At 51.5% G+C, this 24,049-nt stretch overlaps 1 protein-coding gene across 2 annotated transcripts in view; it reads right to left on the minus strand.

The window, feature by feature from the left end:
• Positions 1-555: 555 nt before the first annotated feature.
• FLT4 (fms related receptor tyrosine kinase 4) overlaps positions 556-24,049 on the minus strand; it is a 59,761-nt gene continuing 36,267 nt past the window's right edge. Inside the window, exons 9-30 of one of the 2 annotated variants that reach the window (XM_037397879.1) lie at positions 23,658-23,809; positions 22,739-22,901; positions 20,805-20,949; positions 18,045-18,153; positions 16,655-17,014; positions 16,258-16,404; positions 15,480-15,611; positions 15,088-15,194; positions 14,651-14,786; positions 13,763-13,867; positions 12,124-12,237; positions 11,796-11,884; positions 11,353-11,500; positions 10,684-10,778; positions 10,222-10,344; positions 9,680-9,791; positions 9,213-9,312; positions 8,681-8,786; positions 7,591-7,730; positions 6,801-6,921; positions 5,919-6,004; positions 556-4,557 (exon numbers count right to left, since the gene is read on the minus strand). In XM_037397879.1, coding sequence (XP_037253776.1) covers positions 4,341-4,557; positions 5,919-6,004; positions 6,801-6,921; positions 7,591-7,730; positions 8,681-8,786; positions 9,213-9,312; positions 9,680-9,791; positions 10,222-10,344; positions 10,684-10,778; positions 11,353-11,500; positions 11,796-11,884; positions 12,124-12,237; positions 13,763-13,867; positions 14,651-14,786; positions 15,088-15,194; positions 15,480-15,611; positions 16,258-16,404; positions 16,655-17,014; positions 18,045-18,153; positions 20,805-20,949; positions 22,739-22,901; positions 23,658-23,809 — 3,007 coding nt within the window. In that variant the 3' untranslated portion in view covers positions 556-4,340. Of the gene's footprint in view, positions 4,561-5,918; positions 6,005-6,800; positions 6,922-7,590; positions 7,731-8,680; positions 8,787-9,212; positions 9,313-9,679; positions 9,792-10,221; positions 10,345-10,683; positions 10,779-11,352; positions 11,501-11,795; positions 11,885-12,123; positions 12,238-13,762; positions 13,868-14,650; positions 14,787-15,087; positions 15,195-15,479; positions 15,612-16,257; positions 16,405-16,654; positions 17,015-18,044; positions 18,154-20,804; positions 20,950-22,738; positions 22,902-23,657; positions 23,810-24,049 lie in introns of both variants that reach the window. The other variant, XM_037397878.1, reaches the window with a different exon arrangement.

Consider the following 24,049-nt stretch of genomic DNA (forward strand, 5'->3'; position numbering starts at 1 on the left):
CACATGGCAACAGGACTGCGGCCGCCCCGCCGCCATCTTCCCGCCCGCGTTCTGCCCCGCGGCCGCCGCCGGGCTGAGGGCGCCACCTGCGGGGCAGTCGCCGCCCGCTGAGGGGCTTGGCCGCGGCCTCGGGGGGCTCCGGGAGCAGGGACGGGCCTGGGGGCTCCACCGCCCTTGTCCCCTGCCGGCGCCCGGCCCCGCGGTGTGGGGAAGGGGCAGAAGGGGCCGCGGGGCCGGGGCGGTGAGGGAGGGTCGCGGATGTGGGGGAGGTAGCAGCGGGGCGAGGGGCTGGCTGCTGGGCCGCCGGCTCCTGGCTGCAAGTGCAACCACTGCGCATCCGGCTTCATCATGAGAAAGACCGAGTATCATCCTGGATGGAAATGCCACAGAGGCCAGCTGTTTCCTAGAGGATGCGGGGAAATGCAGAGATGCAAAAGTAGAAATAATAAACCCCAAACATGCTCGTTGCTTGGGCCAGAGCGGGCCTGGCCAGCGCTGCGCAGGGAGCCAGCAGCCCTGTGCGGCAGCCGTGGCCTCCAGGAACCAGGGAGCAGCTGCCAGTTACGACTTTATTCATTTTCACATTTAGATATTACAACAAAACTCTTAATGACAAAGGATAACAAGTACTATAGGAGGAGAGGAAAGAAAGCAGTGTTCTAACTGGTTTGATATATAACCGTGAACTTCCAGAGACTAGACTCAACGTGAGTTATAAACACTCACATACGCTCACTGGTAGGAAAACTTCTCACGTGCAAACACCCACACGCTCACCCACAAAACACTCACACACACGGACCACAATTTTGTACTCGCACATAACCCATGTTGTAACCTACTTGCTTCGAAGGCAGCCCACTGAAACATTGAATGCTGCTGTAGCAACAACAGGTACCAGGTTAAAATATTGCAATATAAATGAAGTGTTACTTGATACACAGTTTTTTTTTCTTCAGAGACACACGTGTATTTGCAAGTAGGGGACCCAACACTTTGTTCTCATGAGGGAGGAATGTCCTCTGAACACCAACACTTTGTAAGGAAAAATGAGACTGTGCACAGAGCGGCAACAGTCATTTTGAAGGAGGATGATGATAAATAGCTTAGCTTCAGTGCTGAGTTCCAATAAAAAGCCCAAACAAAACAAAACAGGGAGTGCATTGTGAACGGAGCAGGCACAATTATTGAACCCTGGGGTTTAAAAGTTGAAATACTCCCTTGTCACTGCGGAATGACAGACAACACTGTTACTTCACATCTTAAAACCAATACAGACCAGCTTCATTTCATGCTCATGCTTATCTGGAGACTGTAAAAAAAAAAATATGCCAGGAATAATGCAAGAGTGTGGGGAAGGGTGTCAGGTTTGTACACTCTAATTTTAGTATACTTTTAAGAAGGTGAAAGTACAATTGTCTCAACAGCTATTGCACACAACCGTTTTCCTCATCATCAGGAGTGTCTGAAGAGAAGCCAGCATTTGCTCGTATCATGGCTGCATTGTTCATGCAACGCTGTTGACACAGATACAATAGTATCTGATTCCACCCCCCTGTCAAGATAGTGCAAAAGAGAGAAAATAAACTTCTGTGGAATGCAATGATTTGAATGTTCAAAAATCAGATGTCACATCAGCGCCTTCCCCAGAGTGAAGCAGGGGGTTGTTAACAATGGCTCTAATGAAGTAACCCTTCTCCACAAGGATGCTTGGGAGCGATTTACAGCTGAACCTAGAGACGAGTGCAGCTGCCCTGGCTGGTTGGGACAGCCAGGGCACTCGGATGCCTCTGCCCCCTTTCTGCTGAGGAATCCTGCCAGTGCCCTACAAGTGTTGGGATTTGCTAATACGTTTCTATCCTTCACATATGGACAAGGACTTGCAGCTACTCTGGAATTCTGTTTTTCAACTATTAATTTATTTATAGGCCCTCTCTTGGGCCCTCTCTCAGATGGGGCTGTGTTTCCAGGCAAATAACTGCTTGTGAAGCGCTGGAAACATGAGAGCCTGGGTCCTATGGATGAATATCACCCAGCCAGCAGCCTGAATTTAGCTCAGCTGTCTGTCACCTTCCACCCATATGAATGCTGGCGGAGACCCCCAGCCGCACAGGTCACATGCAGCCTTCCTTCTGTGAAGGGAACCACCAGTTTGAAAACCAGGGCAAGATGAGAGCAGGAGAATTTGGTCTGGCCTACACCCTGTTGGCTGTCTTACTTCCTTGGCCTGGCTGTTCAGCATCTCCTGCCAGAGGATTCTTATTGAGTCATAACAATTACTTAAAGATGCTTAAATTCCTGGCAACTTCAGGGGACACCAGTAGAAGTCAAGGAATTCATTGTCACATGCAGTTTCCAATTCCACATCCTGAGCCAGTTTGGCTCAAGTTGTTCTGGTTTTGTGCCTCTTTTTTGCCATGGAAATTGCAGCCATGTCATTCTGCTGACGTGAAAAGGGAGGGCAATATTGGCCGCTCTGCACAGGCTTAGAGAATCTGAATGACAGGCATGCTTTTCCCATGTGCTAAATAAATCTCCCTGTTACACTTGTGAGGAGAACTATAATTAAGACTTGGAAAGTCATCCGTAAGGACTCGCAGGCTCACATCAGGAAACGCATGAAACCCTCTGCTGGAAAAGAAATACAGTTTGGGAAAGCAGTACGTCTGACAGGAAATAAATTTTTAAAAGTCCAAATCAAACCCTTGGCTCTGTGCACAGAGGTGTGGCCCACAAGCAGAAACTCCGTGGTGCTGAGATGCCCTGGTACAAAGACTCTGCCAGCCACAGGAGTGTGGGAGAAGATATAACAAGCTGTTCAGATGAGCCTTTTCACCCAGACTCCTCTGGCGGTGATGTAACCGTGCTCTGTGGCTGAGCTCTCAGATTGTGAGCAGGATGGAAAGAAGTAGGTGGGAAGTGGTGAGGCAGCAGCACAGAAATCTGCAGAGAGGGGCTGCAGAGGCTCCCCAGAGCTCTGAATTTGCATGGTATCTTTTAGAAACAAAAGGCCCAAGTGATGAGATGTTTCCTCAGCAAACAAATCTTCCTCAATCCTCCAGAGGCAGGTACACTGTGCTGGTGGCTCTGCAACAGAAACCAGAGAGGACCACACTGGGCAGAGGGTGTCTCCTTAGAGCTAGGGAACTAGGGCAACAGAAAAGGTCATGGTGCAGAACTGTTCATCCAGGAGAACTGGAACATGAGCCCTGGCCAGGTGCTGCCCTCCATGTGCTCAGTGATGCCAGCACACAAGGGGATGCAACTCAGGGCACTTCATTGCTGGAGCTCTGTTCCTTCCATTGTTTCCAAAACCTTTGCAGCAACTTGAAAATAAACATTTCAGTCCCTACCACTTTGATCCTTTTCCTCCCAGCAAACAACCCATTTTCACTCTATGTTTAGAATCCAGCTGAAATTAACACAGCTTTGCTTTAATTTCTCATTCGAGCAACAAATGATCTCAGCACTGCTCTGGCAGAAGAGGAAGGTGAGACCAGCAGACCTGTGAGGAACCTGCTCCCAGCACAGATCATATGAAACCCTGTTTTGCACAGGGCCTGCAAAAAGAGTTGCTGTTTATCTCACTGGGAGGTCTGTAGCCATCAGCTGATGACCTACTCAGCGCTAGCTGTGTTAAGATGGCTAAAATAAGGCAGATTGACAGGTTTCCCCCCAGCAGAGATGAGAGGGGTGTGGGTGTTGCTCGCAGAGGAGATGGAGAGGCTGGCACCTACCCAGAATGAGCAATGTGCATGAACATTTACAAAGATCCCTCGGGATCTCTCCATATACCTCTTTAAAATGTCCTGCTCTTGCTGCTAATACCACTAGGGATTTCTTCCCTTTGATTCTGCTCCACAGCTCAGCGTCTGACATCATGAAGAGAGGAGGAGGAAGCAATCCAAGGAAAAACATTCAGGCTGCACACCAGGAAGAAACTTGAGACTAAGACAGATCTATTTATATCTGACCTGAAATGGGCTTTCTGAATGGGAAGCTGATCTAAGTGGAGGCTGGATGCTAGGCAGAAGGTGCTGTAGTGCTGAACACAGGCACCCACTTGCTGGCAGAATGCATCTGTCTGAGCCGCAGGAAGAAAAGAAATGCGAGGAATCAGTGAGGCGTGCTCTCCAGTCCTGGCACGGGGAAGCTGCAGCTGGAGATGCTGCATGGGCCATCGTGCTGCGGTTCCAAGGACATTGGTGTTCCCCATCCGTTCAGAGTAGGTTCCCTGTTGGGGTTGGGCATAGGTTGAAGAGAAGCTCTGGGTGACCCTGATGACATGGCTGGAGGGTGAGAGGGGATGCCTTGGTAGGCGCCTCCAGGGCCTGATGCCATTAGTACTGCTCGGAGAAGAAGGAAGCGTGGAGAGTGGGGGGGCTGGCCCCCTCTCCAGGTGGGGTGCAGCTGCCGTCCTCAGAGTGTTCTGACAGCTCCCCATATTCACTGTTGTAAAAAGTCTGGCCTCCGACTTGGGACCCATGCAACAGCCGACATCTGCCCCGCAGGTCCAACTGTTCCCCCGGCAGCTCTGCAGTTCGGCTGGGCCCTTTACTGCTGTGAGGGAGAGAGACAGAAAAGATCAATCTGAGCACTCCTGGAGAGCCTCTGTCCTGCTTAGGGAGATCCCACCTTCAGGAAACATCATCTGCTAATGCACGGGGCAAAGGCAGGAATGGACCTACACCTCCATTTCAAAGCACAACACCAAGCCTCTCTCTAAACCTAAGCACAGCCTGTATGTTTTGTGAAAAATCTGCACGTAACCTGGTAACAGAGTTAATTCAGCTCTTCTGGATACCATTGGGAAGCCCAGGGAAGGGTCGGGACCCCAATGAGCAGGCAGAGACAAGAGACATTGCCTCAATTGCTCTTAGACCTGGCAGGAGTAACAGAAACTAATACAAACCAACAGCCAGGATGGGGGAAAGGAAATGAAGTAAGATGATGAAGAAGATGTGGGAGGAAATCAGCAACCCCATCTCAGCACCTGCCAACACCAGGTGACTGGCAAGAAGTCACAAGAGTGAGGGCAGGGACACATTCAAGGAGAGGTTTAAGGGCAGTGATTTCCAGGAGACTGGACACCAGGTAGCCCATGGTGTAGGAGATAACAGGAACGTGCCTTAGGGAAAAGAGGACAAGGACAAGAAGCAGGAGACAGTCTGATGCAAGAGCAGAGGCCACAGGGCTATGACTGAGGGAAAAGACAATGACCAGTCTGATCTGATGTGGGGAGGCAGAGGAGGTGAGGAAGGGGCTTGGGACTGGTCTTGTCTACACATGGGCTGACATGGCTCGCTCAACACACTGTCACAGAGACAAGGTCCCAGCCTGCTCTGGCACCAAGCAGAGATGAGCTGGACAGGTCCCTTCCCAGTTTCCAAGCCTGGGGCAAGGACATAACCATCCATAACATCTGCAGCCCCAGGAGCGCCAGCTCAACCTGCCAGGTTCAGTACCAGCACGTGGGAAGACCTAAGGCCTGTACCATCCCAGAGCAATGCCACATCGGGGCCCTGTACCACATGGGTCAGGGCTGGGGGAGGGAGGTGTCAGCCACAGTTTCCATCCATCCCACCTGCCTCTGCTTGAACAAGGCCTGACACATTTAATCAGAAAATGTCAATAAGCATTAAGAGTCTTATTAACACCACCACTCCACTGTGCCTCATTATCTTAACAGACACATTCTCATTGAATAGGCACAGTGTATATTTGTAAACCCTAGGAAGCAGCAGGCAGGTCTGCTCTTTGTGCGTTTTGCCTCTCGTTAATGTGTGCACGGACCTTTCTGGCTCAGCGCCCAGAGCCCTGCTGCTGCTGAATACCCTATGGGGAGAGACTGAGAGCTGCCTCCTGGTCTCAGTGCATTTGGCAGCAGGGAGGTCTGAGTGGCTAGACTTAAGGAGTACCTGAATCCACCTTCTTTTCTGTGTCGGTTTTCTATCCTCTCAAATTCCTCAGATGCCAGAACCATCCCACTGTCTGTCTGATTGTCCTGGAAGGAAGCAACAGGAGTTATCAGTAACATCCCTGTCGACTGATCAGAGTGGGAAGGGAGGAGAAATCATTCAGGAGATGAGATCATGTGTATCTGTGATGGGGAAAAAGAAGTAGGGGCACTTTACCAGCATGCTCCATGGTGTTGCTGGAACTGATTTTTTTTTAGGCGCCTTCTTAAAAGCAGCACATAGGTAGGATTTGTGTGTGCAGTTCAGTGCCACTTCTTTTTGGGGGGTGGGGTGGGAACAAACCCTCCCTGCCTGGAAGATATATTACCATCAAATCTGTGAGAGGTGAGATTTTCCTCTGAGACTAAAGGTATGACTTCAATTTTGCCACTAGAGGAGATACAAGTACCAGCTTAGTTCAGAGATGCCAGAAGGATCCCTACTGCATGCTGCCATGTGGGTCAAGATATGGGAGATGCAGACAAGCACTCTGGATTTATCTAGTCCTGGCCGGATTTCAGTATGCTTAACCAGGCCATGTTCACAGATTTGAGAAGGGTGAAGGGCAGGCTCTTCTCTGAGGTACTTTGTAGACCCCTTGCTTGCAGATCTAACCTATTTCACAGTCAGGCAGTACGAGCTGTGCTGTACAGAAACCCCTATGTGCCAGGTGGAGAAATGAATGTGCATAGGACTGGATGGTCTGAACAGGAATGACACAGACAGACTGACATTAGATAGGAGTAGGAGTGATCTTCCTTCCATGATCTTAACAGCAAAGGTGTCAGGAAACAGCTGAACATTTCTTTGCCCCCTGCTCAACTCCACTCAGATGCTACTCACCGGGTGTGCCTTGTACATTGTATGTGTCATGGGAAACTCTTCAAAAGTCTTTATCCTGGATGGACACCTGATCTGATTTCCTCCCGTCAAACAACCAGGGAATGAGACACAGTTGTAGTATCTGCCAACAGAAGCGTACTGCGTTCAGTAAAACCAAAAGTCAATGTCATGAATAAACAGGACCTGAACCCAACCTCTCCATGCAATCAAAGTAGGGAGGGAGGTGAATGGTGGATTTTGGGAGGGCAATGGTGTCATCTTAGACCTCTTAACCCCATACTACTTCTGCAATGGGGACCACCCAGACTTCCTGATGAAATCAAGCCCCGATTACCTCTCCACTTTGGAATAGCAGAATAATGTCATGTAGATCCCAAGCATCACACTATCACAGCTCCCCAGAGATGAGAAGCCTAGGCCTAATTGTTTGGGTTAGTTAGGAACGGATAGGATGAAGCTCCTGCATTAGCAGAAGGGCAGAGATGCAGCTGACACCCTTCCTCATCTACCTAATGGGCCACACTGCCTTTAGTGGGACCTGATGCTCCGGCAGCATAGCTGGAGGAATGTCATAGGCTTACACATCAAGGCCTCTTTCTCTTCAGCAAAGGAAAGTGATTTTGCTTTTATAAGCAAGATGCTATGGCCTAAATGCCTGGATCACACCTGACCACCTGGGATTTTTCCAATATTTTGCTACTGGGTTCTCCCCATATCCCTCAGGCTCCTTTACAGCTCAGGCTTCTGGCTGCTTGCTGTGCTCTTGCTGCCCTTTTCAGAGGGGATTCACCTTGCTGCTAGGCTGTGGCAGCGTATCCTCATGTCAAAGTCCTCTTCATCTGAGTTTTGCTGGGCAGAGGAAGGCACCTGGGAGAAACCGTCATCTTCTGAGCTCTGAGAATCGTTCAGTGGGATGTAATCCTTCCCTTCCTGGTAGGAAGAACAGTGAGTAGCTTTACAAGAAGGGGAGGGCTTTCCCATAAGTAAGGGCTCTACAAGCAAAAGCTGTCGGAGCTGGGGAGGAAAATTTCTGCTTTGTATCTTTTGTTTCTCTGGGACAAAATATCTGGCTGGAGATTTCTGTGCCCTCTGTGTTAAGTAGCTGCAACTGTTGCCGGTGCATGGAGGTGCATGTGAGCAGGAAAACAACCCAGTCCTACGGCACCTACAGCTCTCCAGCCTACATGGACAGAGCACTGTGCTCTGGGGGCACATCACTGTGGCTTAGTCATGCCTGTGCTGGGATCCAGTGCCAAAAGGTTAAAGTCAGGGACATCAGGATGAGACAGTACACATATTTAAGCATTTAGCTATCATTTTCTGAAACGGAACATCAAGAAAATGTTAAAATCAGAGCTGCATGCTCATCGCAGTTAAAAGTCCTGGTGAGTTACTGCATGGCAGTGACTAGTAATAGTTTCAAAGAAATCTGTATGTCTGACTGCTGTAATGGAACAATTGTTTGGTTCACATGGTCCTGACATTTAAATCTAAGGGTAGAGTTTCAGAAACCCTGGTGAAGTCCTGGTTTTCATTATGCAGGCGTGTGGGAGGCGGGAGCGCTAGGACCTTGACTCAGCTGAAAAATTTAAAAAAATCATCTGGGGATTAGGATCGAAATACTGTAATGACGACTGAGAGGGCACCCGCCCTGCAGGAAGTGGAGCTATATTAGGATGCAGCTAGAGGGCTACCACAGAAATGAGCTCTCCAGCAGCTCTGGGAAACAGACCTCTCTGATCCAGGAAACACTGTTATCCCTTGGCCTGCGCAAAGGTATTGCATTGGCCAGGGCATCAGAGGACAGCAAAGTGAGGGAGCTAGCAGCGGGAGAAGAAAGAGCTGTCTGGAGCTGAGCAAGGACACAGAGAAGTTTTCACCTGCTGGACATTTTCCTGAAGAAGGTTCCCCAGTATCTCCACCAGGTCAGAGAAAGTTGGTCTCTCCTTGGGATCGCCGTGCCAGCAGCTCAACATTATACGGTAACTGCCAAGAAGAGATGCTGGTTTTATAGCACGGAAAACCCCTCATACCCCACTCTGCAGCTCACATCCACGTTGTGCCCACTGGGACAGCATGCACCTGCACTGTGAAGGAAAGCTTGGCACTCCCCAGCCCACTGGCCATGTAGACCTACTGGAAGGGATCCCTCGTTCATTATGCTCTGAGTATAACAGTGCACAAAGAGCTAATTCGGACACCTCTGATACCCTTCAGAGTGGGAAAGCACATTGCCCACTTGCAGACCCATCCCAGCATGGGTATGCAAGGGTACCATCTGGCTTGCCCTCCAGGCAGCTGCCTGGAGTGAAGAATGCGTTGGCTCATTCCCCACCCTGGCTGAAAGGCCTTTGCATCCCACAAAGGGGCCTGTCCTGCCCTGTGCTGGGATCCATGAGGTTTCTGACTCACATTTCTGCTGTGGCGTACTCTGGGGCTCTCATCCTGGTACCGTCTTTGAGCCTCTGGCAGAACTCCTCATTGATCTGGACTCCAGGGTATGGAGATGCCCCTAAAGGATGTTTGAAGAGTAGTGGGAACATGAAATGTGCCATCAGAAACCAGTCCTGAGACTGCCTTTCCTCCCAAAACACTGGGAGTTGTGATCACTTCTCATACACAGCCCAAGTCCTTGATGCTGCCTGAGGCAGGCTTCTCTGCCTCAGTGAGCTGGAGGCCACCTCTGCATGCCCATCTCCCCATCACTGTTTGTGGGTGGATGTGGCCTCCATGTTTTTTCTGCCTACATCGATGTCTCTTCCCATCACTCCTTTGGTGTGCTTCAGAGGGTCAAGGCCTTCTGCTGAGACTCACCCACCAAACCGTTACATGGGAATGGAGGTCTTCCTCAGCAGCATGTGACCCTCATTAGCACTCACCTAGTGAGAATATTTCCCAGAGGAGGACCCCAAAGGACCAGACATCACTCTGGGTGGTGTAGACCTTGTCGAAGATGCTCTCTGGAGCCATCCACTTCAGAGGCAGACGGGCCTGCAGGAGGGAGAGGCAAGGCACAAACATTCAGTCAGGGACATCTCCCAGGACAGCCTTTCTTGTAGCAACGGGATGAAAGGGATGAATGGAAATCAGAGCCGATAGTCTTGCTCCTCTCTCCACGGAGAAATGGAGGTTTGGTTAGGCCAGAGGGAGAGATGGAGACACCGAAAGGAAGAGGAAAGAGTATAAAGAAACAAGAGTAAGTTAACGACAAGCTGAGGGGCAGAAGGAAGGAGATAGATGTCTGCTGGTGGTGGAGGAGGAGAGCACATACATCACTGGACCAACAGTTCCTGGTCCCAGCCACACAAGTGGTTCCACTCCTCCTTTTTCATCTTCTCCTCAGTTTATTCCATCCCGAGAGTAGTTTATGAACACCTCAAGGGGGCCTAATCTGTATAGGGTTTGAGAAGATGGCACTCACACTGCCTTTCCTGACGTAGTCAGGGTCCTTGTAGATGTCCCGGGCCAGGCCAAAGTCACAGATCTTTACCACGTTGTTCTCCGACAGCAGGATATTGCGAGCTGCCAGATCTCTGTGGATGCACTGAGGGCACACAAAGAGGAAGGGGAAAAATCAGAGGGATAGCACCCACCATCAGAAAGTGTGGAGCACCCCCCTTCCCTTGTGAACCTGAGCTGTAATGCGGGAATGGTAGAAGTGGGAAGGATAACAATTGCAAAAGGAGGTGGTTAAGGAGAGGGTGAAATACAAGAGGACTAATTTCCCATCTTTGTGCATGCAGGGCTACCTCAGACTTCCTGAGAAGTGTGAGGCAGGGTCACTGAACCTCTCTGTGTGTCACCTGTGAAGTGGCTGTAGGCAGGCCTTCTCTGATCAGGCATGTGCAAAAGAAGAGGGGAGTGAAGGAAAGGGTGAACTCACCTTTCGGGACGCCAGGAACTCCATGCCACGTGCTACCTGGAAGCTGTAGCATATCAGGTCTTCCATTGTCAAGGGACTTTGCCACAAGTCATCCACTGTCCGGGAGTACAAGAAAATGATTACACAGTGAGAGAGAGGTCTTTTGTCATTCTTCCGTTTCTCCAGGACTGTGGGATACAGCCAGCCCCTTGGTGAGATACAGCTAGTCCTCAGTGCTAACTGGAGTAACCAGCTCCCCTCTAGGATTTTCTGCTTAGGTGGCAGAAAGCACATGGCAGGGACCTGCTCAAGTGTGAGGAGAATGAGCCCAGCCTCCAGCACATGTCATTCAGACAGGGATGTGGGGAACAGGGCTGGAAGGGACTCTGAGGGTCAGCTCGTCATTCCTGTCCTAGGGAGGACCCACTGAGATCCCCCTCAAATCTCTTTCTTTAGGCTAAAAAAATCCAAGGGGATTTAACCCTCTCTTCTGAGTTTTGAGACTATTACAAGACAACAGACGACTCTAGTAGCCTTGTTCAGGGAATTGCCATGCCACAGTGGAGTGATCAGCTGCAGGGCTGGGTCCTAACTTGCCAGTGTCATGCTCTACCCATTCCCCAAGCTAGCCAAGTCTGGCATTTTTTTGGTGGGCCAGGTGAGGAGCTGCTGCTGAGGCTGGAGTATTACCTTCCTGGACTGGCTGTGCTGTCTGGTTCTTGTGCATCAGGAAGCGGTTGAAGATAGCGCTGTCGCTAGTCCCGGAACGACTTCTCCTGTCTGCTCTCACTGCCTCCACGATGGACTGGACCTGAATACGCAGCCTGGGAGACTTCTCCTGGCAAGGAGACCAAACCAAAACCCTCAGGAGGCACCACACATTGTAACCCCTGCACCCACAAGCTGCACAGTCTTTTCCTGTTCTTGGAATGTAATTCTGGCCTGGAAGCACCTATCTTCCCTTGCAGAAAGAAATTACTTCCCTGATGGCATGTGAACCCAGATCACTGTGTAAAGTTGATCTGCTGCTAGACAGAGGGTGTCTTTGTCCCATTGTCAGATCATATTTCACACTAAACATCTTCCTTCCCTAGACATGGGACAGGTCTCTAGGGTCAAAGGAAGACACTTACCCTGTAAGGACTGAATCCTTCCCGCTTGGTCCGCAGGTAGTTGGAGAGGTTTCCATACTTGCAAAACTCAACAATAACCATGAGTGGACCTGGTGAGAAGACACCAAAGATCAGGGGAAGAGGTAAGGGCTTGGGATGGTCAGAATTTGCCCTGACTTATGTCACGTGCAGCCCCACTGAGCTGTGGCACCTGTCCTAAATGCACACAGACACACTGATAACATCCCCACATACCCCTGTGGTGGCACATGTGGCCAGCAGAAAGGACACAAGGGGACAAGCACTGATCTCTGGTAGCAGGCAGAGTCTGTTGCTCTGAAATATTTACCATTAGGTTTGGTACAGGCACCCAGCAAATTCACCACGTTGAGGTGATTCCCGATGTGAATGAGGATCTTCAGCTCTGACATCAGTGCCTTGTGCTCACTTGCGGTAGCTCCCTCTGGAAACACAGACATGCCACATCACCATGCCTCCTCGCGGCATTTCACTCCCCCTCGCCACCCTTCTTCTAGCAGAGTGTTAATGTGAGTCTTGCTGAGAAGGCTGTGACCCCAGAGTCTTGGTACATTTTGTTATTGCATGTTTCCATGTGAAATGTCAGAGCTTTGTCTGGAGATCCCACATCCCTGCTGTAATGAGTAGGGTGCTCCCTCCAGGTGCAGGCACCCAGAGCAAAGGACAACATAACCTGTGCCCGACAGATTTTTCTCTGTGATAGTTGTGTGGGGAAACAGATGACTTGAGGCTTACACACTTGAATCTTTGCCCTTTTGGCCTTAGAACAGAGATAAAGAGCTGTAAAACAATGTGAAGGAAAATTAGAAACAAAAGGCATCTGAGTCTTTTGATCATGACTGAAGATAGGAGCTGTCTCAGCTCAAACCCAGAATATCTTTTTATGATTCCTCTCCAATAGCAAACAGTGTTGTGCCCTGGCCAGCTCTCTGTACTGCATTTTCTCTCTGAGTGCCTAATTCACATCAACTCTTGATCCTCTGTTTTACCCTCAGGGTGTTCTGTGGTTTTGTGTGCCTTTTTCATACTTCTTGGCTTCCCCACATGCATTTTGCATTACTTAAGAGTTGGTAAATTTAGCCTGAGACAGAAGCATCCTTGTGAGCTGCAACTGATGGGCCAGCTGAGAGCCATGCCTTAAAGGACTGTGAAGCAAATTTGCATGTCCAGGATGCCCTCTGCGATTTCTGTGCAGATCATTTGTACACTTGCAGTGATAAGTACTGCTGAGATGGGCCATGATTTGGTTTCCACATACAGGTCACTGCCGGCCAGAGACTGCCTCGGTATTTTGTTGGGTGCCAAACTGCAAAATAATGTTTTGGGTGCCTGTCTGAAAGTGTGGCTATAAAAGCTTAAAATTTCACTCTGGATTGACCAAGCTTTGGGTGCAAAGCCAATTTAGCCCTCAGAACTGGGTAAGAACTGCAACCTGCTTCCTTACCCAGGTCCGAACCTGGCCCATAAACACAAAATACAGGCACATTTGGAAGAAGGCAACTGAAAGAAACACTTCTTTTAGTGACCTGCCAAAGAGGGGGTTTGGATTCTTGTTCGTCCTTTGAGACAGATTTCATTCTTTGCCTTTGCAGACAAGGTAAATTTCCTCGAAAGCCGACCTCCTCAAGTTCCTGCTGTCTATTCTGCCACTTGCCTCCCAGTGCAGCTGAATGGGGCTAAAGCATCCATGAGGGGAGGCCAAGAGGATCAACTGTGTTGAGACCAAGAAGCCATAAATTAAAAGGCTGGCTCCAGCTCCTCTCCTCTAGTTCAGGGCTGGCTTATGCAGAAGCACCCAGGAGTGCTTGTGGGAGACAAAACATTTTTTCCAGAGTTTTAACAAATGCTTTATGCAAAAGACAGGTATTTACAGGGTGGATATTCCCTGGCAGGTGCCTCATTCTTTGCTGTCTACACAGACTGCATATTCTGCTTCACTGTCCACATACCTTTCAGCATTTTGACTGCTACGGTCTCACAGCTGTTACTTTTATTGATCCCAAATGCTGATGCTTCCACCACTTTCCCAAAGGCACCGTGACCCAGGACTTTACCTATGAGCAAGGAGAGAGGCAGTGTGAAGGAAGGCAGGTGCAGCACAGGCAGAATGGAATGAAAAAACAAAAATCCCAACAGGAAACCATGGGAAGAAGAAAGAACAAACATCATAAAGGAAAAGGAAGGAGTGGAACGTGTGCCCTTCCCAGGTGGCTGCTTGCTTTGTCAGTGAGAATAAGAGAAAGGATGATGGGAGGAACTGAGGCAGAGCTGGCATGGACAAAGCAGAGGAAGGAAATGGCCCTGCAGAAGTGAGGGGCTGTTTGTTGCCCTTAAGCAGAGCGTATGGGCAAGGTAAACGTGACACCTTGCAGCAGAGCAACCAGGGCTAATGCCAGTGCTCTGTGCCTCAAAGGCAGTCTGCAGCCCTTTTAACTCTTCCAGACAGAGGCAAGAGACTGCAGGTGGGTATCTCAGCATGAGGAGGATAATGGATGCAGTCTTGGGTCTGGAGCTTGTGGTACCTGCTGTGGACTGTGTGTTCTGTCCAGATTGCCACTTGGAGAATATGGGGATGTGTTTTAAAGCATGCCCAGAGGTCTTCTGGTCTCAGTGATGCCTGTGTGGGTACACTGGGAGAGTCTGGGCTTACAGTTGGCTCAGACCTGTCCATAGAGTCAGACCCAAAGAGATTTCCCAGGCACAGCTGGGCTTTAGGGACAGTCTGGGGAAGAAGAGGGGAAGCCTGAGGCAGAGAGAAGGCATTAAATACAGAGGTGAGAAACCTGGTGGGAAATGCTGGCTACTGCACGCAGTGGCAGGGAGGGAGTCCAGCTCACCTAGGCGCAGGCGGTCTCGCGGGAACTCCCACTTGCTGGAATCATAGGGCAGGTACTCGCACTGCTCCTCCAAAGGCACCTCACCGGGGTCCATGATGATTGAGAGGTAGCCTGTCTTGATGTCTGCGTGGGCAGGCTGCAGGAATCAGCCAACACAAAGGGTGAGGAGATGCCCTGCCTGTACTGGGTGCTGACTCCCAGAGGGGATTTGGTTCCTTTGCCTGCCTTGACCTGCCTCCCCCTGGCAAAACCATTCCCTGTCACCTCCTTTACCACAGCCCTTGTACACCCTGTCCTTGGTGGTGACAGCGCTTGAAGCAGCTCTCAATGACCTCTTTTTAGCAGATGCTGTCATACAGCCCCATATCACCGCAATGGTGTTGCCCCAAGCCCTGCTACATCACCTCCCCTGCCCTGGGACAGAGACAATCACATACCCTTTTGATGTTACAGAAGATGAGAATAAGGAGGATCCAGAAGAAAACAGCGATAACACCAGTCCCAATCAGGATGACAATCTCCACATTGGTCCTGTCATCAGAGCCTGTGGGATGGGAGGGAAATTGCAGCTTCAGAGATTCTCATTCCATGCCCCAGCTCGGCCACCCCTTATAGCCTGCTTCAGGATGTGGGGAGACTGGGGAGGTGTGTTTGCCTGAGCTAAACATGCTCTGGACTATACATCCTCCTGTGAGAGCACCATGCTACCAGCCAGGCCTAGGGGCTTTGACTGCCTCCTGCTGCTCAGTGTCACAGGGAAGAGGCATGGGACCTTGGCCACACTCCTACTCCACCTCTTCATCCCCAGGGGTGTCGTGGCTGCTGGTACCTTCCACAGAGACGCTGGCCGAGGAGTTCACGCAGCCCTTAGCATTGCAGACACTGCACAGGTAGAGCCCAGCATCCTCCTCTCTCACCCTCTGAATGCTCAGCTTCTGGTTGAAGTCTGCCAGGTCAATCCCTGTAAGGCATGGAGGGTTGTGGTGGTCACTCACAGGGAGGGGGGATTAGTATGCTGGACTCATTCAAACTTAAAATAAGGCTCCTATTTTTTGCCCAGTTTATTTTAGATGGCAGAGTGAAATTGCACCAGCTGGCAGATGCTCTCTTCTGTGGCCTGATGGCCCAGAAATACCCTGGAGGGACCTTCCCCAGGCAGTGTATGGAGGGGATGAAACCCCCGCAGACAGTGCTGGCGGGGCAGGGATGGTGCCAGGCTGTCCAGCTGGTGTGTCAGGGCTTGTTCCTTTCCCTCTGCAATGTGCCTGGATCCCTCCCATGCTCCTTCCACGGGACCTGGGTTGGTCCCTCCATGAACACAGCTGCCAGGCACTGGGCTGAGAGTATGAAGATGAACGATTTACCTCTCTCTGCTCTCCAGCTGAATGTGCACATGCACAGACAGTGCTGAGCCAGGCCCTAGGGCATAGACTTGGCCAACCAGACTGCGTCAAACTGGGATAGAACATGATTAAGACTAGAGTTCAGCCAATTCAGAGAATGGCTGCCTTTGCCTGGGTACAGCAACTCCCAGAACCCAGCAGTATTCAGCTCTCCAGCTGCTGGACATGATGCCCTGCCTTTGATTCATCCCCAGCTCACTGTACCTGACACTTCTTCAACCAGTTTCTCGTCTTTGTACCAGCTGATTTCAGGAACGTGGTTGCCATCCACCTTACAGCGCATCTCTATGGAGTCGCTGATGTTCACCCAAATGTCTGTCAGGTTCTGCTTGAGGCGAGGAATCTCCAGGGCTGGAGGAGCAGCACAAAGAGGAGGAGGGGAAAACGGGAAACTGATTGATCAAAAGAATATCTGTGTTCCTGGGGGGCTTTGGGTCTCTGACCCCTGCTGAAGGGTGTCTTGAGAACCCAGGTGCCCTGCCTTTGCCACCTTGAGTTTAGCTTGATTGCGTGGCTTCCCCTGGGGACAAGACTGGGAAGCTGATGGCAGCAAGAGCATCAGCTCTCCTCTGTCACTCCCGCCTGCCCTGTGGACCCTCACCCTGCACAGAGATGTATTTCTTGTGGCAGTGCTTCTCCCGGGTCTTCCTGTTCTGCACCTCACACACGTAGTCTCCCTCTTCGCCCAGGGAGATGTTGGGGATGGTGAGCAGCAAGGTTGCATCGTTGGAGTCAGGCTGGAAGCGCAGCTCCCCCTGCATCTTGGTGGCATAGTGGTGGACATTCTTGCAGTCCAGCACGAGGGGGTTGCCTTCCTCGTCATGGAGCTTGGAAAGGTTCAGCCGATACCACTGCAGGTTCTCATAGGTGTAATTGTCCGCATTGCAGCTCAGCTGTAGGTCCTGCCCTTCTATGGGCTCTTCCGAGGGCTGGGACTCAATCTCGAACCCGTCTGGAATGGCTTTCAGGAAGGAAATGAACATGTGAATGAGTTTTTATGGCTGAGCTGCCAGACACAATGAACTTGTCTCCTTGGGCTCAGCTCTCTGAGACCCCCCTGTCCTCAGCCAGGGTAAAGGAAACTGATCGAGAGCAGAACTGTGACACGCAAACTGCTAGCAATCGACAGCTTAAGCCCAGTGAGTGCTACGGGATATGCTGAAGTCCCGCGGTCAAATTAAGAGGGGTCACAAGTGTAACAAGTCTGGGAGGTCTGAATTAGGCTGTTACGACTCTCAGCTCAGCTGCAGCATCCTGGGTTGCACATGTACCTGCTTTTACATGTGCCGACAGTTACACAGCCAGGCTGGACAAGATGTTGTTCATCTGCCTCCGCAGAAGCTGGTGGCTCTTACAGTACAGGTGCTATGTATGAGGCTCATGAGCCCTGGCTTCTGGGGTCTGTTCAGAGAGGCACAAAGATAAGCCCCTGCTGTGCCCTTGCTGGGCTCCCTGTCCCCAGCAGACAGGGACAGACTCCTGCCAGCATGGGGTACCACTGGCAGGAAGCTTATGCAGCCCCTGACGGGTCATGACTCCAGCCCACGCTACTGGGCTTTGGCTTCTACAAACTCGGCTTCCTCCCACCACCAAAATCCCGTGGGGACACTGCTGGGGGGGCTCGGGCCAGCACGACCCTCCCTGGGAGCAGGGCGGGCAGTGCCACTAGAGGATGCTCTTGGACCAGGCACATGCCCAGCCCAGGATGTCCCCAGCCCAGGACCTGCCAGGGCTTCTCCAGGACCTAGACACAGGCAGCACCGGTTCATTCCCAGGTCTGCCTGCCAAACTCTGCCTGTGCTGTCTGTTGCCAGTGTTCCAGGTTTTTGCCACTCAGCAGAGCTCTGGAGCAGCCCTGCTTTCCTGCTGGCTTCCTAGCCACTGTTGAAGGTGCTAGCTGCGAATGACAGCACCTGACAGGTCTAGGGACCTGCCTATTTCAAGCAGAGAGCTCGGCTAATGCATGTCAAGGGGACATCTGCAGTACTTACTGGTCACGTAGAAGTAGATCAGCCGCTCGTCTCGACCCACTTTGTTAGAGGCAATACACTTGTACATGACTGAGACGTTGGCCTCCTGGATGGCCAGTTTGCTGACTGTCTGATGGAGGGAGAGAGCATAAGGAGTTAGGAAGAGCAAAAGGGAAGAGAAGCAGCATCAGTGCTGCTCTCTGGCAGACAGCAAAGCACACAGTGAGCCTGGCCCCAGGTGGCAGCTGTACCTGGGAAAAGTTTATGCAAAAATAGCCCCTTATTCCGTAGCCCTTTGTGCATTTTAAGCCTCATCTGCTAGCTCTAGCAACAGTGACGTGGATTTATTCCTGATCTCTGCTCCTTTTTTGCAGAGCCCAGCCAGCATAGATGGCTTTCCATTGGGAGCTAAGCCCCTTGGGTCGCCACCATGGGGACAGGCCTGTGCCCAGCAAGGGGGACATGAACAAGATGCAGGGTTGAGGGGTAGGCTAAGCTCCTGCCAAGCTTATACAGCGGAGAGAAAGGAAAAAAATACCAAGGCTTTGATTCCCTGAGCCCTCTGCAGTTAAATGACTACTTAGTGTCCCACAGAGTTCAGTGGATTTTACAGGTATTTACAGACCTGCAAGCACTCCTTTTATCTGTAAGGAAATCAAACCTGTGAAAGCATCCCAGCTCTCACTACTTCAGGAAGAGTTGTCATCTTCTGTCCTTAAACTCCAGGTGTACATAGACACAGTCCTAAAAGCTTCACCCTCCCTCCTTCCAGTAAGACATGACTGAGATTGGGCAAAGAGCCAGGCTGCTGCCCTGGGAGCACAAACCCAGGAGATGCTGCCTCCAAATAAGCCAGGAAAGGCAGCTGGGGAGTAAGGCAGCTCTCCTCCTTCTGTCTCACACGGCACATGTGTGAGCTGCCAAATATGTTACAAGCACTCCCCTTAGAGGAGATCTGAAGTTTAAAGCACAGGTTTCTCCTCCTTCCCGGTTTAAATGACAAGTTCATTACATGCAAAAATCCCTCTAATGGAACAATGTTTAAAATGGAGAAAAAAAAAAAAAAAAAAAAAAGCATTCCTACAGGGAAACTACTTTACCTTTACTATTCATCCCATAGACTTTGGGAAGCATTTCCGTTCTAAGTGGCAATGTATTAGCTTGTGTTAATCAGAAGGAACAGTCATTCATTCAGTGCATATTCAACACAGCTGAAGTGACCTTATTACTAGTACTTTTGTGCATTGCCTTTTCCGTTTCTTGGGGTTATTCAATACAGCTGAAGTGACCCTATTGCTGGCACTTTTGTGTGTTGCTTTTCCTGTTTCTTGGGGATTTTCCTTCTAATGTGCACCGTTATGTTTGAGTTGGGGTTTCTGGATTTGGCATCGTCCTGCTGTCTGCAGTGCGTGGCTGTGCACTGCACACACTGTGGCTCATTTCGGCCTTTCTGGACAGAATAAAAAACAGGAGGATGGTAAGAGAAGACAGACAGAAAGGAGGAGAGGGAGAGAAAGCAGAGAAAGAGGACATAACATCCCATCACAAATGGAAGAGCTCTCTTCTCACAGAGCTCTTGCACATCCCTGGGCTGCACAACCTAAGTTGAACCTCCAGGACAGTTACAACCAAATAGATGGAATGACAAGGACACAGCTGAGGAACAGGAGGAAGAGAATAAGGAAAAAAGGGAAAGATCAAAAGCGACCAAGATGAGAGACACATCTGGAAGGGGACACAAGGGCTTCTCACCCAGGAGCTCCCACCACCCCTGTTTGCCTCCTTGAGGGACGCCAGTCTCTGACCCTCTACGAAGGAGCTTTGGCTGCTTGGGAAGGAGAAGCATCTGCCTCTGCCACCCTTTTGGCAGAGTGATGAACTCCTCCTGGCCAGGCCAGGGAACGGGAAGTGCCTTTGGAGGTGTGTAGGAAAACAGGAAGTGACTTTCGGAAACAGGGGCCCATTTGTTTGTTCTGCATCCCTCTGTGAGCGGCTGGTGCCCGACACCAGTGGGAACAGGAACCCCGTCACGGTCCAGACCTGACACTCACAGCTACCAGAGAGACAGACACAGAAACAGGCAGCAAAAGCGGTGTCTGGCTGTTTGCAGGTCATATGCTGCAATGAGGGAGAGATGTTCTTTCCAGAGAGGAAATGCTGTGATGGAGAAGTGGGCTCTGTGGGGCACACGTGCTCTCACTCACAAATCTGCAGCGGCTGGATGCCAGCATCTCCATACCACCCTCGCCCCCCTGGGATGGGGACAGTTGGATGAAAAGACCCACCACACACTTGCATGTTCCCAAGGCCAGAGATTTCCTGGTCAGTTTGTGACTCCTGCTTAACCTTCTCAGCTGCCCAGGCTGCTCTGTGGGGTTTGGTTGTCCTGGAACAGCTCACACAAGAGTGCTCAGAAATGGCCATGGGATCCCCCCCAGCACACGCTCCCCATGCCCTCCCCAGCTGGGTGCCCTGTGTTCAACAGCAACCAGTGTAAATCCTTCTGCGCAGTCAGCCCCAGAGGGAGCCTCTCTGGACGCAGGGTGATTTCTCAAAGATGACAGCTCTCCCTGGCCCTGGGGCTGCCTGGTACTGCCGAGCCCCAGAGCTGGGAACAGCCGCTGATGGTTTACTTTAGCAGCAGAGGTGTGAAGCCCTCCCCAAATCTGTCTCTGCCAGGCTTTTTTCCAGGCCACTATTGCTGGCTGATTACAAAGGACCAGTCTGAGGGTGCTGTCTGCATCTCCCTGCTCCTGGACAGGCTTGGGGCTACAGCCTCACCTTGTTCCGCCCCTCCACGAACTCCACCCAGGTGTCAATGCTCTCGATGGGGTTCACTGCGTCCTGCTGCGACACATCTTTCCAGTCCTTGCACTCGGGCATCCGGTCCCGCTGATGACGCCTTGCTGCCCGGTGCCTGCTATTGCTAATCCAGCAGCAGGGGAGGAGCAGGAGAAAGAGGAGAGAGACAGAGAGAAGGTCAGCTGGGAAAAGGTGGCAAAAATAGCTTTGTGTCTGAGAATTGACGCCCCTGTCCTCTATCGCTGCACAATTTCCCAGGTCTTTTGGTTACACACAGTTCTGATGTGCTTTATAAGGGTGCTCTGCAATCATGAGTGAGGCAAACACCTATAAATGTGAAAACTGAGGCAGGGAACAGATACTTGTGTCCCAGGCAGTGTCTTCACCCCCAGGCCTGTGGTTTCATGTTAATGGTGGAGAAAGGCAGAAGTGAAATTGGTTCGTGTGTGCCAAAGGAAGTTCTTGATGCCTTTGCTCAGCAACAAGGTCTTAAACCCCTGCTTGGGACTGAGTCAGGGATATCACAGACTGGCTGGATGCTGGCCTGGAGAGCACACAGTGCAGCACCCAAGGGTGCTCCTGCTACCCCTGATTCAATAAATACCAGGAGAGAAACATCCCAAGTAGAGATGCTGCTGGTGTCTGACAGGGCAGGGTGGTACCTGTTTGGGCTGAAACAGGCGTGTGGGAGGAAGTGCCGAGATCTGTCAGGGACCCCAGATGCTGCAGCCTGCAGGGTGCTCCAGAAATGCAGATGGGGCAGGAAGATTGGAGGGTCTGCCCAAAATCCAGGGTGGGAGGTGTGAAGAGAGAAGGCTTATGGTGACAGGGAAGCAGTGGGGAGCTGAGAGCCTGAGAGCAGTGGCAAGGGCGCGCGCTGGCAATGCAGGGCAGAGCGCTTGGCGAGGTGAGCACAGCAGTGAGCTGTGTAAACAACAGGAAGCTAGAAAGAAGCCTCCTGCATCCTCTGGAGCTATGCTAGGCAGGAATACGGTGGCCTTGGGAGACAGTGCTCATAATTCATGGGCCTCTGCTTCCTGACAGGGCCACAGTGCACTTGCATGTGATGGAGAGCTCTCTGGCATCCCTGGCTCAGCAACAGCCTGCACAGGGCTGCAGGACCTGGCTTCCTCCAGGCACCCTGATGTCCTCCACCCTGACTGCTCTGGCTACAACTCTCCAGCATCCCTTTTCCTTCTTCCTGTGAGGCTACCACTAAAAAATGCCACTGCAGCCCTGCCTGGTGCTGCCTCAGCTTCCCAGGGTGCAGGCAGTGGTCATGCGCCCTTTCTGCCTGCACAGACACCCTCCTGGCAAACCATCCTAGCAGCTGGCGGAGATCTGGCATTTCTCCTGGATTCAGCAACTCTTCCCCACATGCAGCAGTTCTGCTCACCTGCCTATGAGTGCCTTTGTTTCCATCATTACCCAGCAGAAGATGAAGGACCAAAAAAACACAGGGACCTTAGGGCAGGAATGGGGTGAGCCCCAGCTGCTCTCTCAGGGTCTTACCAAGGGGCTGTGACAATTTCTCCTGCAATGTGTCTCAGTTTCGCCATTAGCACAGTGGTCAGTGGTTTTATTGCAGGTGCTGTGAGGTGTGGCAGGGCCACAGACATTCCCTGCTGCATGCAGATGGCTGAGAATGCAGGGAAACTATGGAAGCCCTTGACGCCAGCCAGGCTGGGCAAAACTCTCACACAGAGTACAAGAGAATCCGTTATGCTCCACTGCCTCCCCACAGGGTGAGTGGGTATATGGTGTCTGAGCTATCAGTGCTGTCCTCCTCTTGCCATATTGTGGCTGGGAGAGCAAAAGCAAGACAGAGTCTGGACACAGCCATGGTCACAAGGAGCTCTAATGCCATTCTGGTGGCCTGATAAGACATGCGTGTTGGAAGAAATGGCACTTACAGGCTGCGTCGGGAGAACATCCGACAGGGCATCCACGGCCGCCACTGCCACTGGATTACCTCTGGCGCTGGGATGCCATAGACTGTGCAGGTGAGGGCCTGGGGGCTCCTCCTGGAGTAGATGCTCGGGGAAGAGGCTTCCTTCTCATGGATGCGCGGAGGAACTGCAAGGATCAGAGTGACATCATGAGCGGCCCCAGGCTCAGCTGCTGCATCCCCAGGCCAGGCACAGCCCTCCCCAGGCCCGTCTATAGAGACTGGGCACTAAAGCACTATGTGCACTCAGGGCAGCTCCTGGGGAGCTCAGGCCTGCAAAGCAGAGCAAGTTATACTTAGGCAAATTCAAGTGATGTCATTTCTCCTTCCTCTGCAGGGTGTGACTGTCTGGATGCTGCAGGGCTCAAAGCACTGTCTGGCAGCCCCCAGCACAGGGCTACAGAGACTGCCAGAGACAAATCTCCAAGCAGCAGTGCTCTTCCAATGCTTTTGTGCTGGTATCTGGTTCCTGCATGACAGGCACCAGTTTCTGCTGGGGGAAAGCTCCCTAAGAGCTTCCCACCCAGAGGAACTGCCCCCACTCCAGGTTTCGTGTGTGTTGTTGCAGTTGCCCTGCCCTCCAGTCTGCATCAGTCAGTCACCCTCAGCTGCATCTCTAACCGCAGCTGGAAAATTGCCCCTGAGCAAGGCCATATCCTGCCCAGAGTGATGGAACCAGGAACAAAACTGTGCCATATCACACAGACCACAAGGAACCAGTCTCACTGTAACCAGAGCATCCTTCAGCAATGGGGGAGAAGGAGATGATGTAGATACCAACTGCTTTAGGATAGCAATGGGGACTTGATCTTGGAGCAGCCCAAAGGCTGGGGCCATGGATGCAGCACTCTCCCCCTGGCTCTAGACCTGGCCCCCTCCCTTACCGTTGACAATTAACTGGAGGCTGATGCGCTTCTCCAGCCCTGCCAGCCTGTTCCGCAGAACCAGCGTGTATGTCCCAGCATGCTGCTCCGACACATCCTTGATCTGCATTGAAGATTGAGATTGCTTGGGAATTAGCTTCCCGTCCTTGTACCTGCAGGGAGGCAGAGAGAAAATGCAGCCACAGGGAGGAAGTGTCCCATTGGCAGCTGGGCAGGGGTTTGCTGGTCCCCACTAAGGTGCAGTCAGGGTGCCCCTTTCTAGCACTGGGGACCTCTCTGAAGACACCTCTGGGCTTTCTCTGGACCCAAGTTACGGGTCTGTGCGTTGTCTTGTACGGATGTGTGTGGGGTCAGGGACGTTGTAGCTGTGCCCTGAGCAGTGTGCAGGTGCA

Source organism: Falco rusticolus, chromosome 8, assembly GCF_015220075.1.
Source record: "Falco rusticolus isolate bFalRus1 chromosome 8, bFalRus1.pri, whole genome shotgun sequence".
Classification (NCBI taxonomy): domain Eukaryota; kingdom Metazoa; phylum Chordata; class Aves; order Falconiformes; family Falconidae; genus Falco; species Falco rusticolus.